We start from the raw sequence: 20,888 nt of genomic DNA, 5'->3' as shown, positions 1-20,888 counted from the left end.
CACATCCAGCCGCAGCAAGTGTTTTGTGGTAGGGGAGGAGAAATATATTGCAAACTAAGACATTTTCTTAACCCAAAAAAATATAAATCCTCTAAAAAATCATCTAGTGCATCCCAATGGACAAGTGGTACAGTTGAAGAAACTTCAAATACGAGAGGAGAATGAGTCTTTGCAAGTTTCCTGCTGACGTTTTGAAATACTCTGGTTTTTAATGCATTACAGCTCACAGAGCAAAACACGTGGATGCTTACGTTTTGACGTCACTTTTTTTTACGTGTCTTGTAAACGTGGTTACTTGCATTGCCGGGTTATTGATTTGCATGTAAACCGGTAAATCGATAAAACCGGTAAACTGATTTTTGGTAGTTATCAGCATATTGGTGTGCATGTAAACGTGCTCATTGAAAAGACAAGTGTAAATGCATTGTGATCGGATCTCACAATTGGTCTGTAATTGCAATATAGCCATCATATCTGCATTCACAAGTCGACGTCACAACGTCATGGGAGTTGCTGCACGTAGCTGGGTGTTTTTGCGACACAATCGAGGAAGGAGTAGAATGCGAAAGTTTGCTGTCGAAAGTTGCACAACCATTCATTCACGTAAAGGACCCATTCGGACCCATTTGTCTCTTTTTACTGTTTTAATCATGGCATCTATGCAAAGTAGCTATTATTATTTGCAACCTCCTCCTCTTTGTTTTATGAGATTTGAAACGCGTACTGTAGCACCGCGACTGAAAACTATTTTTAAAAGAAATTCCAGCACTTCAGGTCGACTTTCGGCCATTTTACCTTTACAGGCTTATTTTAGATATTGCGTGGGAAACAGAGATCCGATCAGTTATCCAGATACAGAAGCCACTTGATGTTGACAAGTGTAAACACGATCTGCTCGATCGGCTCACACATGAAGCTTTCACACAGCTTTACACATGAACACTAATCGTTGAGATAAATATAATGCGTGTAGAGCTGTTTCCTGTTCACTTCCTGTTTGCATTTTTATTTTTGCTCTGGATCATGAGAGTGTTATACAGGCTACACATCATTTAATTTAACACCGCCACATCATAACTGATTATCAGATTTCATTGTAATGTGCAGTTCAATTTGTGTACATATTGTATGCTGTTGATGAAGAATAGAGGCAAAACTTGGTTTATGAACAGACTGGCTTATGCAACAAAACTACATTTCCCATGATTCTTTGGGGCAGCATAATGTGTTTTATATTTTTTTGCAGTAGTCCCAAAAATAGATATGCTGGAGAAGTTTCTTTCTCTCTTTTTTATTTATTTTATTTTGACATAATTATGACTAACAAACTCATAAGGAAGAAAGAGTAATTAATCATAATTTTGAGTTGCACATAAATGACCAATCAAACTTATGTTTACCATTGAGAAACTCTCTGAACTGTCTATGATAGTTGTGACATCAAATATGATAGAAGATAACTCTAAAGTGAATGTTTTTGTGAAGTTGTTTTTATTTTTACTACTGTAATATCAAGGTTTTGTGTGCAACTGAGTTTATTTTCTACTAAAGCTATACTGTACTCATGCGTGGCCAGTTTGCTTCATGGTAATTAATAAATGATTATTAAATATCATACAAACCACACATTTTGGCAACTAATAATAACTGTGAAGTAGGATTGGATCCGATCAGGTGCATTTGCTTGAATCTCTGCCTGAGCTGTGAGGAGCCAGATTTACTGTGATGCGATCAGATCAGATGCGTGACTGGAGTGACTTTATGGCACTAGAACTTTTTGTTGGCTCACTTTGACGTCACTGATTAGTACACAGGAGGAAAGAATCACTATGGCTGTGGGACTAATAAAGAAGTACACACTCTGCTTACACACACACATACACACACAGGCATTGTGCCTATAGCACCACCGGTGTCTGAGGGGTGGAAGTGCAATAAAAGCAGCTACTGTATGTGAATCTCATATTAAAGTGTAACTTAGCCGATTTTCAACCTGATTTGTATTGTTACAATGGGGGGCTTCGAGGGGTGGGCTTCGAACACCCCTTTTACTGTCCATGCAAACACCCTATGTATGCGGGTAATTTCTGTTTGATGCTAATTTTTATCTTATTTTGTTTATTAAGTAACGATGTGGCGGTAGAACGTGTGACAGACAGTTAGGCTACACGAGTTCGATTTGGGAATAAAGTGCGTCTGTGTGTCTGTCTGGCCTCTGCATGCAATAACTTCAGTTGTGAGATATCCCTAATCTTCCTGAAGCAACGCGTTACAAACTGTACTAGGCCTACAGTTTCATTGCGGGTTCACCACCTTCACCTGCCATCATGTCTATCGGCTCGCTTTCGGGTTAAACTTTCCGCGACTGCGCAACTGGGTTATAGGTTGCCAGGTTGAGGTGACAAATGGGTTGAAATTGTAAATGGTCTGTGGATTGTGTGAATATAGTGCATTTAATACAATCTGGCAACTGGTCAACATCAGACAAACATATTGGTCCGATTATTCATAAAGGAGTTTGGGCCATGCAAATTACGGGAGTTTCCCGGGAAAAATAACCAACCGGGAGGGGTCCGGGAGATAGGGCTAAAAAACGGGAGAAAACCCGGGAAAAACGGGAGTGTTGACAGGTATGAGATATTCACCTTTATTTGTCAGCAAAAGTCTGCCGAAAGCATCTTTTGATAGCTCAAGGGCTTTTGTAAAAACTACAGATTATACTTCCGCATTTTTGTGTCCACGCCCACGGACAGTCGGATCGACAGAGGGTTATTAACAGAACAGTTATTGCAAGGGTAGATTTATCACTGAAAATGGTTTCATACTTGTATCTACTCTTTAAATAACATTATGGTAAAAAATAGAACACTATGGCAACAGCTTTCTTGTACAAGACGACGTTTTGCTTCGGGAGGTTGGGCATAACTGACAGAACAGCAGGTTCTTTCAGTTTCCCCCTCCGTTAGGCCTACAGCACTGTGTTCACAGTCATCCAGTTTGAATTGTTGACAGGTTTTTCAGATTTTCAGTCATGGTGTTCTCTAGATATTTATGATTCATTGCAGCCTTTAGCCTCTGCATTCTTCACTGGAAAACGAAAGTAACTCACTCCAGCTACACGTTTACTCTTTTAATTCTTGCACCCGGGAACAATACAAGTCGACACCATTATGACTAAAAGTTTACTAAGAAGTATTTCCTACTAAAGTAAGGTGGTATTTGACTCTGGTAAGCAGTGGGAGTGGCCTTGGACGGCAACATGCCCAGTGCATTATGGGTGTTGACGTTTTCCAATACATATTTGGCAAAAGGAAAGACAAAAGCCTTTTTTCTTTGTTTTCTCCAGTCAGATAGCACAGATAAAAAAATAATAATAATAACCTTTCTGCTTCCTAGGCAGCCAAGATTTATTGAAAGGCCATTTTGCCAGCGGTGAATTATCCTTTTAATCAACACATCCCAGCTCTTCTGCACACGCCATATGTGTTTCTCTCACAGTAACACACACATTCACACATTCAATTTGGGACAGGGCTTTAGACATTGGCTATTTTCAGAATAGCATACTAGCATACTACTTTTATCATTTGTGCAGTATATATTATGTATACTATGTACAGTATGCACATTTTCTGTATGGAAATAACTACCTTCATAAGGCATATATTCAGAAGAAGTTATTACATTGCTTGTAATTAGATTGTAAAGTGAATCAGACCACTTTAAAAATATGATTGATAATGCTAAATAAAATCCAGTGTGATATGAATTAACACACACGCATATTATTGTGTTTTCTTTCCTTAAAAAGTAACTGAATATGTAAAGGCATTATTATTATTTTTTATCTTTTGTCTGCGTTATCTTTTTTTTAATACAGGCATTTTTGTTTTATAAATTACAAGAAGAAATTATAACAAAAAAAAATCAGATGTTTCAAATTATTATGGAATTTTTATGGGTGTGAAATTATTTATTGTCATCAGGAAAAAGCGTCCGTAAATACTTGCATAGCATATCAGCAAATGTGTTCGGGAATGTATAATTCCTATTTACATAATTATTCAAAGACTTTCCTGTAACAATAACATTGTTTTGGTCAGTTGCCATGGATTTCGTCAGAGTTGGTCCATTCTCCACAGTCACGAGCATTGCAGGCTGTTCTCTTAATCTGTGACTCGTGAGGGAAGGAGTTGTGTTCATGACAGTCTGTCAACATCCGCTTATAAAAGAGGACAAAACATATGACGTCAGTTTGAGAACCTCTGCCACAATGCATTGCGCATTTGCAGCAATAATGTTGAACATCTCTTCCATGACTCATACTGCTAAAGTTAGGCAAATCCTTATAAAAATGTTAGTATTTTCTCTTAACAGAACACCTTTCAATTAAACATGCAATATAATGAGGTCATGTGACAACAATGTAGTATACCACTGTTTGAAATGTTGGTTACACTATTTTAAGGTGCCTTTGTTACAGTGTAATTATACATTACTTAAAGACCCACTCCGATGAAAATAATGTTTTTCTAGGTGTTAACATGTTCTTGTGGCATTTTTCTGATGTTAGAGGACATATCTTGAGAAAAATAAGCTCAAAGTTGTATTTCTGAGTATTTCTACATTCAAATGGCTGTGAATCAGTAGCAGACGCTAAAATGCCGGCTAAAATAGACTGGAGTTGTGACGTAGTAACTCCACTGGGCGTCTCCACACGCGACGTCTTGGAGTGAAATAATGATCGGTGATCGGTGATAACTTTGATTAACTTCGGATAATAATAATTAACGTGTATATAATACTGTTGCCCCACCGGTATTGGGGGTGTAAGCTAGCGGGAGAGACAGAGCTCTCAGCGATGGGCAGGGGGAGGGTCGTCTCCGTGCCAACGGCTCCGCCCACAACGCAGAGGCGAATTGCTAATGAGCTACTGCCGCTCTGCTGAAGCGAAGTCCCAGAAAACGGCACATGTTTTGTGATTTTGGCTAAAAATGGCATAATCATAATTTAAAGACCACTGGGAATGTTTAAAAATAGCTCAAAATATGATCGGAGTGGGACTTTAAGTACTATAAATTAGCTGTATGTACTTACATGCAGGTTTAGGGTTAGTTGCATGTAATTATGCTAAATATATAGTTATCACTGTAGTATCTACATGTAACATGTGTAACAAGGACACTGACTGTAAAATAAAGTGTTACCGAAACGTTTGCATAATAAAAAAGTGGATGCTGCACACTGGTGGTGGTTGAGGGGTATGATATGATTGTAATGCGTTTCGGGTGTAACAGTAGGAATGCGCTATATAAATGCCTCATTCGTTTATTCATTCATTTATAATTCATTTATAATTTTTAATGGGCAGTATGCAGTATAAACTGTGCAGTATCGAGCCAGCATTAATTAGTAAACCATTCAAAGTAGTCTTAACCAACTGTGATATCCTTGAGTTTTTATTGTAATTCGACACATTCCAATGTTTTAAAATAAGAAAATAACTAGATTCTAAAATGATGACTGGACATGCAACATAATGAGAACATGTATTGTAGCGTACTGGTTAAAATATTTATTGCATATATAAAATATTTATTTTTATAACGTTTTTGCACTAGGCCTATATTGTTGCAAAACTATATGTGTATAGTTTTTTATTAATATTTAAAAAATAATAATTTGCTACACATTTTGTTAAATTGCATATGTAAAGTATGTATTGCATACTGCATGCAGTTTCACATACTGTTTTCAAAGATATGCATGCTAGTATCCCCGCCTCTCTCTCTATATATATATATATATATCTGTCACTCCTGACTGTTTCCCTCTGACTATCTCCGTCTGGCTCTTTGTCCGGGCATTTGAATCCCGGATTCCCCGTGTCTCTGGCTGCAGAGATCCAGATGTGATGTGCTGCTGTTTTCAGCATGCGGTTTGATTCTGCGTGACTCTGACACACTGCAGAAAATCTAAAACCTCTGCGTGGCTGCGAGCCAGCGATGCCTGCGAGAACATCCTCCCATCTGCCATGTGTATTTGGCAGTGTGTGTGTCTCACTCTAGTTTATATACAGAATGATACAGTGTTTTGTGGAACAGTGTGTGTGTGTGGCTGCAGTTTCAGTTCTGTTGCCATGTTGGAGAAATATGTAGCAGTGTTGTAGACAGCAATACAGGAATGATTGTGATACTCTGATGTTAATCGAAGAGTTCATCCAAAAATGCTGTTGTTATTTTTTCACCCTTATGATACTTAATGCTTTATTGAAGCTTGAAAGCTTCAGTTTACATGGAAGAAAGAATGTGTTTGGACTGACATGAGGGTGAATAAATGATGACAGAATTGTAAAGTTCGGGTGAACTGTTGCTTTAAGTTACTCTAGTTTGAAATATAGCATGGGACAGTTAAAGTGTCATTGCATACTTGTGTTTCACATGGTATTTATTGAAAAGTAGTATACAGTAATACTGTGCAGTTTGTTCATATTTCCTTCTGAACATTGAGACATTTTTCACAATGTCAACTAATGTATGATGCTCATCTCTGACTTTCTGTGTGTGTGTGTGTGTGTGTCCGTATGTTTCTATAGTAACCACCACCTTGTCTCCGGGCTCAAGTCATGCCAGGAAGTGCAATGAAACTGAGAAGATATACTGCGTTAACGGTGGAGACTGTTATTTCATACATGGTATTAATCAGCTGTCCTGCAAGTAAGTTACACACATTCATAACACATTCCTTTTATCTGATCTCACTTTGATAATACCTACTACAAACAGAGTGTTTATTGAAACATTGCTTTGACTTTTGAAAATTAATTGAATGCCCCCTGACCTACAGTATACGTAAATACAGTTTTCCTGCAATCAGAGCAGTTATTTTTCTATAAATGATATACTATTCAATTATGTATTAATATTTTAAAATAAAATAAAACATATTTTTTAAATTCTACATTTTTAAATAAGTTTAGGTATAATGTTGTTGTGTGCTTTTGTCATTTTTATTAGTTTTTTTTTATATACTTTATTTTTTATTTCAGTTTTAGTACTTTTAGTACTTCAATTTAAACATAATTCAGTTTTTATTGTAGGTTTTAATTTGTATCTAAGTTTCGTAAGTTTTTATTCTAATATTTATATTTCATTTTAGCATTATTTCAATTACAGAAAACTACGATTTTTAATAGTTTTACCCAACACTAGCAACACTGAGAAATTCAACAATCACCTTCTGTATATTGTGTGTAATATGATTATGGGTCATTTGTACTGATAAATCAAATGCGTTAAAGGAATAGTAAAACTATCCCATAATTCACTCTCCCTCAAGCCAGTTCCTGGCTCTTCCCAGCTTTGAAATGGCATTGAATAGATTTAAAAGTAAAAGTAATCCATACGACTCCAGTGGGTTAATAAATGCCTTCTGAATTGAAACGATGGGGTTTTGTAAGAAAAATATCCATATTTAAAACTATAAACTACAATCACTGGCTTGGATGGCTTGAGGGTGAGTAAATTATGGCATAATTCATTTTTTTAGGTGAACTATTCCTTTAAGAAGTACACTAAACAGCAGTTATATACATGTATTTGAATTTCATTCCATTTTACTTCCTTTAAACTCAAATTGAAAACTCCAGTTTTACATTCTGGTTGCTGGCTCAATTCAAATTCAGGAATTTAAAAAACCTTTTCTTAATGTCTACATGGTGCGGCGTAGGATCCTGAAACTGTGTAAGTTATAATTGTTTGGACCTTTGCTGGGAAAGAAATGTAGAGACTCTTGTAACTTAAATTGAATACTGCTGGTCTAGTTCGAGCCAGAGAAATGAAAGTGTGTGTGTGAAGGTCTGGAGGAAGGGGAAAGGGTTTGCCGTGTGTGTCGTCTGTCAGGTCTGTCGATGTATACTGCCGCGTTATCAATAGTGCGCTGAGTTACTGCTCCCCTGTGATGCCATGGACACGACGCTCCGTTCTTATCAGCCGTTTCAGACAGGGCAGCTCAGATTTACGGTGTGTGCGGCAATTTTTTACAGGAAGAGAAACAAAGCCATTAAAGCTGTTTAAAGCTCAAACCCTTGGGGGAGATGTCATCCTTTAACTGTGACTCGTCGAGTCGATCTCTTTAATTTACAGAACAGAGTGTCTGAAGCTGCTTTAAGGGTTAATGGCCCGCAGGGAAGCACGGACTGATTTGGAAATAGTGTGTGTTGCTCTTGGCTTTCTTGACTGCTTGACACAGTGATTCACTTATATGCCGGAAAGTTTGTCTTCAACAGCGCTAAAGCTTTACTTCAGAGTACAGGTGGGCGGTATGAAAATCTAAATCTTTTACCACGGTATAAGACATGTTATATCATGGTAACAGTATCACAGTAGTTATTTTTGGTGGAGATTCAGTGAAGTAAATCATTAGGGTAAATATGTAATTAAAATGCTTTATACAGCTCTCAAATATATATACATATATAACAGTCTACCAGTATATTTTTCAATTATATAGTGCAGTATTTTAATTATATATTTATATATCAAATATAAACATTAAAAAGGCATAAAATAAGTTATATATAAATATATAAGCAAAATAAACTGAAAGGAAAAATCTGGGGGGAATTAATGATATAGAAAACAAAATAAAGTACAGTAATATATGATTAAAATGCTTTATACAGCTCTTAAATATTTACACAGCCTATTTACACATTACACAGCCTGGCTTTAAGGTCCTTGCACACTTACAAACCTTGCGTTTTTTCGTATTCGTCATTCAGTCTCTGAATTGTCAAAACACCTCTCAAAATGCTTGCTACGGATGCGAAAAGCACAGAAAATCGAACCTGATCTGAATTTTTTTATGACGGACGAAAGTTTCGGAGGCAGTGTGTAAGCGTGATTGACATAACTGTCATATTTATTTTTTAACGTGCGAAAATTTCGGACGAGGACTTGAATATTGAATTTGGGCAGAATTATAATAAAGTTAATTAAAACTCTTTGTTTACCTTTTTTAGGATAATCAGTGGAGCCAAAAAAAAAACATTTTCCCACAGGAGAAAAGGTCTTAAACAATTAATGTTTTATTGACAAATTTAGCACAAAAATATTGGCCGCAGTATTAAAGGTATACCGTTGTACAGTATTTATATGTCATACCTCCCAGCCGTATATTTCCAAGACAATACCTTAAGATGTCATCTCTCTGTATGTGTGTGTGTGTGTGTGTGTGTCACTGTAGCTCCTAAAGCAGATGAAATGCAGTCTGTCCCATTGACCTCTGCAGTAAATTCTGCAGACAGGCTGAACGGTGAATTCCCCAGTAGAACTGAACTCTAAAATAGCCTCCTCAGTATATAAATAATAAAAACTTGTGACTAGATGAAGCTTTTGGCACCAGTATGAAGCTTTTAGGGACTTTATTTTGCTCCTGTTTGTCTTAGGATGTCCTCCTCATTAACGGGAGGTCTTCTAGACGATCACAGAAGTGGAACTGATTGGCATTTTATGAGGAAGTAAAGATGTAAAGCTCAAATTAGGTTTGATTATGTTTGATCTACAGTCGGCCCAACGAGTATTTGGACATCTACGGCATGCTTAAAATTGCATGAATTTTATTGCATTATCACAAAGTCAAGCAATTCAAGTGATATCCGTACATAAATTATGGTACTATTAAGCTGAGTAGACAGTGAAACATCTGTGTATTTAACAAGTATTGCATCTGATCCACTTCATCTGTGATAAAGTATGGCGTCACTATGGGAAGCAGAAAGTGTCCCCTAAATCCAGCCTCAGCTAAAGTCAGTCACACCTATTAAGTATGAGAAATGTGCTTATCACATTATATTATTATTATTATTAAATCATATTTTTGAGAATTCAGTGCCTATTAACCTGTCATTTTTACACAGCTGTCTGAAATGCTTGATTCTAGTTGGTCAGTCGTGGCATTCTGAGGTCAGTTATTCCCCAATATTCCCACTGTATAATGACATTAATCTGGGTATTTGAGGCCGGCTCTTCTTTCACGTCTCACATATCACACCGCAGATGCGCTCTCAAACGCAGCTGGTGCCATCTTGCGCCTCAGTTATCGACTATATTTACTATAAAATGAAACCAAAGGACTTCAGTATTAAAGGGGTCCTTTTATGCTTTTTTTTTTTTTTTACATTTTCAACTTTTTTAGTGTGTAATGTTGCTGTTTGAGCTTGAAAAAGGTCTACAAAGCACAAAGTCACTCAAAAAGCGAGTTATTCTCTATATTTGTGCGCAGTGTTTCTGAACTCCCTGAAACACCTCGACTGTAGCCTTGAGTTTTCTTCCGGGAACGAACACGTTATAAAGGGGCGGGCCTGGTTAGTTAGTTAGTTAGTAGTGTGTTGAAACTCGTGGTTATTGTAGGGGGCGGGACATTTTCAAAATACACGCTCGAAGCGATTAGCCAATCACAACACACTGGTCCAGCCAACCAATCAGAGCACATTGCACTTTTCAGAAGGAGGGGCTTTAGAGAGACTGGAACTAAACAGAGCGTTACTGACAGACTGGGAAGAGAGGAGCTGCAACAATGTCAAATATGTGAAATCATAGTGTTAAACATTCACGCATGAAATCTATGGAGCCTCTAAAGGGACATAGTGATGAAAAAAAAAATATTTCAATGCTTTTGTGTTCTCTCGCAAAAGTTTAGAGTTCCACCTAGAACTCGAATTTTATTTCCTTCACCATACCCCTTTAGGGGCTCTGTAAAAACCTATTCTAGTAGACTCCAAAAACAATATCAGTATATTGGCTGGCATAATAGGTCCCCTTTAATCGAAGGCCTATGGTAATATTGTTGAAGTGTTTGTCTTGTTGCTAGAATGATTGTTTTCCATTACACTGTAATGGATTATATGATAATAAACAGGTGCGATTTTAAAACGATTTCTTCTCAAATCAATATTTCATGTCCCCGTCATTATTTATGAGATAAAAAGCTGTGCATTCACTGATATGACTGTACATTATCCTTTAAATGTCCGTCTTGTTTCAACTTGTTCATTCGTCTAGGCTCAAAGCTGCTTGCTATAGGAACTAGGAACTTGTTTAATAAAGATTTCAGAATTCATTGATTTAAACAAGCATATTTTTGTTTGTACATATTTCTACAGTAAGACAAAAACACCCTAATATTTGATTGCGGCCCGATGGAGGAATCTGTTTTTGAGGGTGGTAAGCGCCCCCTTGAGGAATTGCCACCTAATTGAACCATCTGAATGAATCAGCTCACTAAAATGAACCGGGCTTCCCAACCCACATCTCATTTTTGGAGCCATCCTAAAAATGGCATGAAATGACATGAGCCCTTTTTCCTCAGGTTCAAACTCGTCCAGTGACATCACAGCGATGACATCATCAGGTGGAACAGCTCACAGGGGTTGTTCTCTGTTGTTCTAACTGCATGTTTCTCTGCTCTCGTCTCTCTCTCTCTCTCTCTCTCTCTCTCTCTCTCTCTCTCTCTCTCTCTCTCTCTCTCTCTCTCTCTCTCTCTCTTCCTCTTCATGTCTCTTTCTCCTCTTCCCCCTCCCTCTCGTTCCTTCCTTCTCCCTCTGCGGGTTTGTTTCCCTTCATCAGGTGTCCAAATGACTATACCGGTGAACGCTGTCAAACCTCCGTTATGGCCGGTTTCTACAGTATGTCCATTTCTTCTTCCTGTCTGTCTGTTTGTCTGTCTGTCTGCTCTGAAGCTGCATGTTGGCTATGGTGTGTGTGTGTGCATGTACATGTCTGCCTCTGTTTGCCCATTTTAAGTTTTTATTGGTAGAAGTAGAAATTCATGGATGTGAATGTAGTAATTGTGAATTTAGTATGCATTGATATATTATTAAAGGCAGATTTGGGGAGGAAGAGGATAATTATAATGCAAGTGAAACAATAAAGCATGTTTACATATATATTATGTTCCCATAGAGCAGAATTATATTCAAGAAGAAATTGAGTAATTAGTCCATCAAACTAATTCATGACATTTTTGGCAGGCACTCCTCTTATCATTTAAAGGATTGTTCTGGTTCGATTCAAGTTAAGCTTGTTGACAGCGTCTGTGTCCACAGAAAATGATTTGAACTCCAAAATGTTTTTGACAGTAATGCACTTAAAATGGCACACTGCACCACGATACACATTAAAAAACACACCGAAAAATACACAATTTACAAAGAAAGTATAGCCGCAAGACTTAATAAATATACAATCCTGTTCAAAAGTTTGGGGTTGGTATGATGTTTTTTATTTTTAAGTTCACCAAGGCGCATTTATTTGGTCAAAAATACATTCTCTCGAAATCTCTATTGGAATATACTTTAAAATGTATGTAAAATCTTTCTAATATTCTGATTTGGTCCTCAAGAATTTTTTTTTTTTTTTTTTTTGTGAAAACCATGGATATATCCCAAGATTCTTATCGAATGTTCAAAAGAACAGCATTTTTTTAAACAGATTTTTTTTTAAATCTTTTTACCGTCACTTTTGAACAATTTAATGCAATGAATTTCTGTTCATTTCTATCAACAAAAAAAAAATCTAACTTACCCCAAACTTTGAATGTGTGATACAAAATAACTAAACTTGTCTGTGCAAATCTAAAAGTCATTATTTCATCTTATTTTCTGTCATGACCATGTAAAATCATGCATTCAACCGTTCACATGATACACACAAGAATAACAGAAAGGGTCTGTTTACACCCACAGGAATTACGTTTGTAACCAGTTAACCCACCTAGAACAGTAGTTCCTTGGGTTTACAGCTCCAGTTGACCTTAGTCAAGGTAGATGTTTTATTGAATATAATGTGGATGGAAACAAGGCTGTCATTAGCATCTCCTTATTTTTATGCGCATGCTGGATGGAAATGCCAAGGTGCACATAAATTCTAAAAATGCGCATAAATAACGTATGCTCTCAAATGAGTCAGATTATTTTTTTATCCGATAAGAAGACATGCACATAAACTACAATGGAAACAGATTAACAGAATAAATCCCCTTAATATGCAACAACAAACTTTGGCTCAACAGTGGATGTGATTGGATAACCGGACTAACTAGCGGACCAATCGCATTGCACAGCATCTCAAATGTTGGTTTGGTCATTCTGAAAAGTCTGAGCCAAAGTCTGTCATCAGAATGAGGTTTAATCTCCTCCCAGAAGTGTCTCGCATGATTGCGTTCCCAAACACCAGACATCCGAATGCAAGAGAACATGACAGTGTGTATTGCGTTTCGTCAATGTGGATTCCCTGACTATAGCAACTTCCATTTTCATTACAGATATGTTGCGCAGGAAGTGACGATTTAGTTTATTTGCAATGTTTTATTCACAATTTAAATTCTCATCTTTGGATTGAAACATAGCTAATGTACAGTCAATAGGTTGCAATATATGTAAATTTGTGGGTATTTTTATTGTTTTGTCTACAGAACAATCAAGACAAAGATTCACCACAGCCGTAAAATCCACAGAACACATTACATTGGACATCATATTTGTGTTATCTATAACATACATTTTTGTATGGAAGAATTCGTTTTTTATTATTCATTTTTGTATTAAAAGAAACATGTCATCACATATTTCTGCTTTCAAATCGTATGTACTGTAAGTGCAGTACTGCAAACATGACTTTTGCCAGGTTTTATAAACTGAAAAACAAAAGTTTTATTCTAATTCTGAATATAGGCTTTATTATATCGCATATAGAAAGCTCTCTTTATAATCACTAAAAGCTGTCACTCATCTTCGCAATCTCACAAAGTTCCGTTATAATCAATGAAGCTGACTGCACAATGAATCTCTTATTTACATAATGTCTACACTTTGTTAAAATCAGATGAATTGCGAGCTTGCAGAACTCTGGACAAAAACTCCAGCTTTTGAGCGGCGAGTGGATTCTAACTTAAACACCTCTGATTGGCCATTGCGTTCAAGAAATCAACAGATATGTCTATGATTGGCTTTATTGCTTAAAGGATTAGTTCACATTTAAAAGAACTTTTGCTGATAATTTACTCACCCCCGTGTCACCCAAGATGTCCATGTCTTTCTTTCTTCAGTCGAAAAGAAATGAAGGTTTTTGATGAAAACATTCCAGGATTTTTCTCCATATAATGCACTTTGCTGGGCACCAAACGGTTCAAGGTCCAAAAGACAGTTTCAGTGCAAACTGCAAACTGTTCAAAGGGCTTTAAACGATTCCAGACGATGAATAATGGTCTTATCAAGCGAAACGATCGCTCATTTCAAAAATAAATAACAAAGTTTAAGTTTAATAATGTCAAATGCTCGCCTTGCTCTGTCCTGTGATGCACGTTCGTGACTCTCCTGTTCGAACTCGTTCATCAAAATGAACAAATCTTTTTTCGAGTCATTTGGTTCATTTAACGAACGAAATGAACGAATTGACTCGGAAAAAGATTCGTTCATTTTGAAGAACGAGTTCGAACAGGAGATTCACACAGAACAGAGCAAGGCGAGCATTTGAGCTTATAAAACTTAAACTTTGTTGTTTCTTTTTTAAATGAGCGATCGTTTCGCTTGATAAGACCCTTATTCATCGTCTGGTGTCGTTTAAAGCCATTTGAACAGTTTGCAGTTTGCACTGAAACTGTCTTTTGGACCTTGGACCGTTTGGTGCCCAGCAAAGTGCATTATATGGAGAAAAATCCTGGAATGTTTTCATCAAAAACCTTAATTTCTTTTCGACTGAAGAAAGAAAGACATGGACATCTTGGATGACATGGGGGTGAGTAAATTATCAGCAAAAGTTTTTTTTAAAGTGAACTAATCCTTTAACGCTGCAAAAAAATCTTTGACGTTCTTCAGAGCGCAAACAGATATGCACTGGAGAATTGAGCAAATCTCTTTCACAAATATGCTATCATTACGGAGAAAACTGATCCTAGACCAGCAGTTATGTGCAGCTTTTGCCTCTGAAAGCGATCAGGAGAAGCAGAAGGCAGTGGTTTGAGAGAGAACGTTCCTCAAATCCGTGGCCAGGGCAAGCTAAGCCCACCTATGCCATCAATGAAGAACCTTTAACATCCATGGAACCTGTGCGTTCCACAAAAGGTTCTTTATAATGGAAAAAAGTTCTTTAGAATTTAAACATTTTCTTCACACTAAGAAAAAAAAGGTTCTTTTTAAGAACTGTCGACTGAAAGCTCTTCTGTTGCAAAAACCCCTTTTGAAACTTTCATTCTTCAGAAATTATTTCCACAGGTGCTGTTGGTAAACCTTAACTTGCTTTGAACCTGGAACATTATTATAAAGTCGGTTAAGTAATATTGCTGCTTCTGAGCCTGAGGCATGATGCATGACCTCTAACCTTTGACCTCTGGAACCGCTGCTTTACAAACAGTGGTAGATTGCTAGAGGAGTTCTCTTCTCAGTGTTGCCAGTATCATGCATGCCGTAGGTGTGTTTAGTCATCTGCACATCTGCAGCGGAAGTTGAAAAACAGACACGAAAATGTAATATTGTGACTAAACTAAAGCCATCTGTTTGTCATTTTGCATATAAATCATTAGAAACGACATTATTGTGTCTGCATTCATCTCTCTGTACTTCTTGTGAGTCTCTTTGTGTTGTACATTGTGCTTTTCTGTTTAATGGTTTTGTTTGTTTCTTTGTGTTTGTATTTGTTTTCTTAACCTTAAACCAGAAATGAGGTCTAGTAAATATGGCAGTAAGTGTGGCTGTCTATGTGTCTGCATGCTTTTGTACGCTTGCTTACATGTGATGAACAAGAAAGGCGTGTTGTTTGTTTACTGGTGTTTTTGTTCATTTTGTTTCCATTTTATGGGGAATATGGAGTTGGCCAGTGTGTGTCTGCATTGTCTGTCTGTTACTGGAACGTAAAATCACTCACCTCAGTGTCTCAAAAACAAACCAACCAAACAACACCACTGATCGCATTCTAGTGAAGCGCCTCTATCTGAACAAGTGGACATTTTGACCTGAAACCTGTTTTCTTGTTTTTTCTTTTTTTTACATTGTCAACTTTCTGCATTGGCAGAGCATCTTGGAATTGAAATCATGGGTATGAAGTTATTATTTGTTTGATTCTTTAGATTAGGTTCATGACATAGTTTAAGCATATTCACATAAGAACTCGTCTCGTTCTATTTTCTCTGTCCTATATTTGAACAAGTAAATGCATTCCCAGCTTCTGATTGACTTTTTTTCAGTTCTGACAAAACAACACTCATTTTAGGAATATAAGAATTATGAAACACATCAGGCAGGTAGATCGGTATTTATAGTATAAAACACATATTTCCCATTCTGTGTTAACATGCCAAGTTGTGATATTCCTTGGCAACCTTGATTATTATTATTATTTTTATAAGAAATGTAGCAATTCATTGATCAGTCGTGTGTCTTTTATTAAAACACCATAAGCCACTCAAGGCCAGGCATTACAGTGATTTCACCACAGCCTTCCGTGGCTTATTGCTGTAATAAATTCTCAAATCTAAACACACTATAAACTTGTTAGAGAAATAAGATGTCTAGAATAATCTGTAACTCTCCACTCATAACCAGTGTTTTTGACTTGTTTCCCAGTAAAAAATATCCAAACATAAAGATAAGATTTTTTTTCAAACGTAAATTTAAAAATAATAATAATATTTAAACCTCTTTTTGTTATTGCCAATGGGGTAAGAAAAATCTACTTAAAATAATACAAGTAATTAAGATTTGTTTTATGTTTTTTGAAAGAAGTCTCGAATGCTCACCTAGGCTGCATTTATTTCATATCAAAAATACAGCAAAAAAAAAAAGTTATGTGAAATATTATTGCAATTTAAAATTGCAAAAAAAAAAACTTTCTATTTGAGTATATTTTAAAATGTAATTTATTCCTGTGATGGCAAAGCTGATTTTCCTTCAGAAATCATTCTAATATGCAGATTTGGTGCTTAATTATTAAACATTGCTGATTAATATTTTTGTGTATTTTTATCATTTTTTTCTAGATTATTTGATAAATAGAAAGTTCAGCATCTATTTGAAATGGAAATCTTTTAACAAGCACACAGAACATGTATCCTTGATTTTTCTTTTTTAAGCATATGTTGTGTATAGCTATATGCCTATACATTGCATGAAACCTTATACATTTACTGTGACGTTTGATCAATTTAAAAGAATTAAAAGAATACTGACCCCAAACTTTTAAAATTTAGTCTATCATGGTTTCCACAAAAATATTAAGCTACAAAAATGGTTTTCAACATTGTTAATAAAAATAAATGTTTCTTGATTTCTGAAGGATCATGTGACACTGAAGACGGGAGTATTCAGTTTTTCATCCCATATTTCACAGTATTACTGTTTTTGACTGTATTTAATTTTGTTATAAAGTTTGCTTCTCAAGTTTATTCATTAAGCTTTTTTTTCCTGGAAAACAACTCAAATATACTGATTAAGAACCTGATTTAAAAAAACATTGAGTTTCCATTTTTTTATTTGCATACAACATACGTATCAGGGAGCCGAGTGAGGGGTAAAATGAGTGTTGCCCATCTCTTCTCTGTCTCCTTGTCTGCACCACTATAGAGTACATTAGCCGTTGGTCTGGTCTCTCTCTCTCCGTTTTCTCTTTCTCTCTCTCTCTCTCTCTTTGTGTACTCTGATCTCTGTTTCCTGTAACAAGCATGCAATGCGATATCAGTGTCTGACTCAACCGCCCCCCTCTCCCCCCTGCGTTTCTCTTTTATTACACACTCATCCCTCTACTGTTTGGCCCTCAATTCTCTTCTCTCCTTCCTCCCGTCCGTTTTTTCGTTCCCTCCCTTCATGTTCTGTATGCTTCCTCTGTTGCTGCCCACGTTCAGCACCCCAGAGGATGTTTCGAATATTCTCGTTTTTTCAAAATCAGACCCACAATTATGTGCTCAAGGCATCATATCATATAGACGGTCTTCATAAAACCTGTTCATTTTATCCAAACAATTCTTTGTTTTGCTCTTAAAGTTGGCAAAAAATAGTTTTTCACACTCCAATCAGTTTTAAAGTCAACATGAAATGGTTGACTTTAGGTTGAAATGATATTATTTATTTGTAATGTGGTATGTCAGAGTAAAACAATAAATTGAATGTGTATTATAAAGAGGCAGAGTAAATTATAATGAAATCTCTGTTATACTAACATGATTGTTTTAAAAAAAATAATGTGCACTGATTAATCATTCACAATAAGATCAGGAATCAGGAGCATTACGAGAAGTAAATGGGTCAGTTTTGTTTTCCTGTTTGAATGTAACCGGTTTTATGAACGACCCTCTCTGAAGAGCTCTTCGAGAAAAGCAGTTTGTGTGTTTTAACTCTATTCTACAGGCATGCTTTATGCAAGACTTAAAAAGCTCAGACGTCATAGGATTATATATAGAATAATGCATGCCACGTGCTTTCAGAGGGGCAGAGATTTCATTTTATAAACACTTCTAGGCTAGCCAAAAACTCGAGTTTCCAGTGTTGCACAGGATGGTTTCGGTCCTGAAGGTAGCCAAAAGTTCTCCCACTGTTTCAGCATAATGTGCTTTATGTGAAACCCTGGCAGACAGAGAAAGCACCACAGGTGTGCCCTTCCCATGCTGCCGTGCACCCGATATCGGCCATCGGAAATGTTTTTACAATGACATCTTATGCACCCCAGTACCCCTAAAACATACTGGTTTTAGATTTAAAAGGATTGTTCACCCAAAAAAGACATTATTTACAGGCCCTCGTCACTCTGTATGACTTTCTTTCTTCCGTGAAACACAAAAGGAGATGTTTAGCAGAATGTCCAAGCTGCTTTGTTCCACACAATGGAAGTATTTGGAGACTGGGGCTGACAAGAAGCAGCCTGAAAGCATCATAAAAGTAGCTCATATGTTTTGCGCACTGTTTTCCAAGTATCCTGAAGCCGTACGATGGCTTAGGATGTTGTTATTCGCTGAAAATCTTGCTCGACAGACCAAGTCCCCATTCACTTTTGTTATATGGAACTTATGCTGCCTTCATGTGCTATCAGAAATGTCCCACTTCTGAAGTTGTGATTGCGAGCTTGTCACATTCAAGTGTTTTGTTGGCGGAAAGAACAGGAATCATGGAGGACACCAGGTTTATTCTTGCCTATTTATTTGGGAAATTCTTATTGAAGCCAAACTGATATTTAGCCTAGCTATTCATTGACAACAATATTAACATTCACTGCACTATCAAGATAGTCAGCTTGCTGGCAGTTCTGTAATACCTGTCACAGGCTAATTTTTGCTGTGTATAACACATACAAAATGCTTCAAATGATTATTCAAATATGTAAATATGCACTACTTTAATGAGCTGTTGTGGGGAAAAAAAAACAAATAAAGAATAGCAGTCACAGCAGCAATCGTTCTCCCCTCCGCCATGTTTAAAGTTTATGGCCCGCCCAAAAAAGAAACTCATATTTATGATAATTCCGACAGCACGTAAATCCAGCATTATAGCTTGGACTTTGCTCTTTTAAACATCTCCTTCTTTGTTCCACAGAAGAAAGAAAATAATTCAGGTTTGCAACGACACGAGGGTGAATAAATGATGACAGAATTGACATTTTTGGGTGAACTATCCCTTTAAGTAAATGAGACTGCTTGTAAGTGACAAATATGACTGTTTACTACTGTAAAATGCAATGTAGAAATGGTTCAGTTTGACATGGTTTAAAGGCTGCCACTTATGCAGCGGTTGTGTGTTTTGTATGTATGTGTGTCTTTGTGTTCAATGGCCATTGTGTACATGTGTGTTTGTCTCTGTGTCTACGTCTGTGCATATGCGTGTGCTTGTCCATGGCTCTCGTTCATTCAGAGGCTGAGGAGCTGTACCAAAAACGCGTGCTGACGATAACGGGCATCTGCGTGGCACTGCTGGTGGTTGGCATCGTGTGTGTGGTGGCATACTGCAAAACCAAGTAAGCCCCGGGAACTTTATTGATCGCCAGAAAAGAGCTGTGCACATTCACACATTAAATTAAAAAGCATACCCTTGGGTGAAAGAAGCAAAAATCACGTTATGAGTCATTGTGTATATTGGGGTATAGTATAGTTTTTTTTTTTTTTTTTTTTAAGAAATTAATACTTTTATTCACCATGGATGCATTAAATTGATCAAAAGTGACATTGTGATGTTGCAAACGTTTTCTATTATAAGTAAATGCCTTTCTTTTGAACTTTTTATTCATCAAAGAATCCTGAAAAATGTATGCAATGTATATTTTCAGATTTGGTACTGGATACAAACTAAAGGATAATATTATTCCAATTAGTAAAACAAACATCTATCCATAAAAATCAAAGTATAACTTTTGTACGTTTGACTATAGTGATCAGGAGGTTTGTACATTCTGAACTGTAGATGCGTGGTCATTTCCTGTTTGGAGTATCAGAGTCTGTAGTGGTATAGATCACAGATCAGATTTCATCTTTCTTCAGGAAACAGAGGAAGAAGATGCATAACCACCTGCACCAGAACATGTGTGCGGAGCATCCGAACCGCATGCTAGCCAACGGCCCCAACCATCCTGGCCGTGGCCCTGAGGAAATCCCCATGGTGGATGTGAGTCTGTCTGCATCTCATTTCCTGTATGCTGATATATTCATTGACATATTCTGAGGATTTAGTAATTGAAGGCATGATAATGCACCCATGCTTTTGTATAATGTTGCTTTTAACCTGTAGGCTTTTGGCATGGACCATAAATTTGTGATTTTTTTAGGGCTGTCAAAATAACGCGTTAATTTCGATTAATTAATCTGAGAAGAAATAACGCGTTAAAAAAAATAACGCAGATTAATCCATTGATCCGTTT

At 36.7% G+C, this 20,888-nt stretch overlaps 1 protein-coding gene across 3 annotated transcripts in view; it reads left to right on the top strand.

Annotated features, from left to right (window-relative positions):
* nrg2b (neuregulin 2b) overlaps nucleotides 1-20,888 on the top strand; it is an 85,927-nt gene that overhangs the window by 58,410 nt on the left and 6,629 nt on the right. For 2 of the 3 annotated variants that reach the window (XM_056250190.1, XM_056250188.1), the window contains exons 4-8: nucleotides 6,596-6,716; nucleotides 11,628-11,686; nucleotides 16,068-16,091; nucleotides 19,889-19,991; nucleotides 20,512-20,635. In XM_056250190.1, the coding sequence (XP_056106165.1) occupies nucleotides 6,596-6,716; nucleotides 11,628-11,686; nucleotides 16,068-16,091; nucleotides 19,889-19,991; nucleotides 20,512-20,635 (431 nt within the window). The remainder of the gene's footprint in view (nucleotides 1-6,595; nucleotides 6,717-11,627; nucleotides 11,687-16,067; nucleotides 16,092-19,888; nucleotides 19,992-20,511; nucleotides 20,636-20,888) is intronic. The other variant, XM_056250189.1, reaches the window with a different exon arrangement.

Source organism: Rhinichthys klamathensis, unplaced genomic scaffold (genome assembly GCF_029890125.1).
Source record: "Rhinichthys klamathensis goyatoka isolate OS25496 unplaced genomic scaffold, OSU_Roscu_1.1 h1tg000068l_1, whole genome shotgun sequence".
In the NCBI taxonomy this organism is placed as follows: Eukaryota; Metazoa; Chordata; class Actinopteri; order Cypriniformes; family Leuciscidae; genus Rhinichthys; species Rhinichthys klamathensis.
The sequence above is the reverse complement of the archived record's forward strand: the minus strand, read 5'-3'. Positions and strand labels throughout refer to the sequence as shown.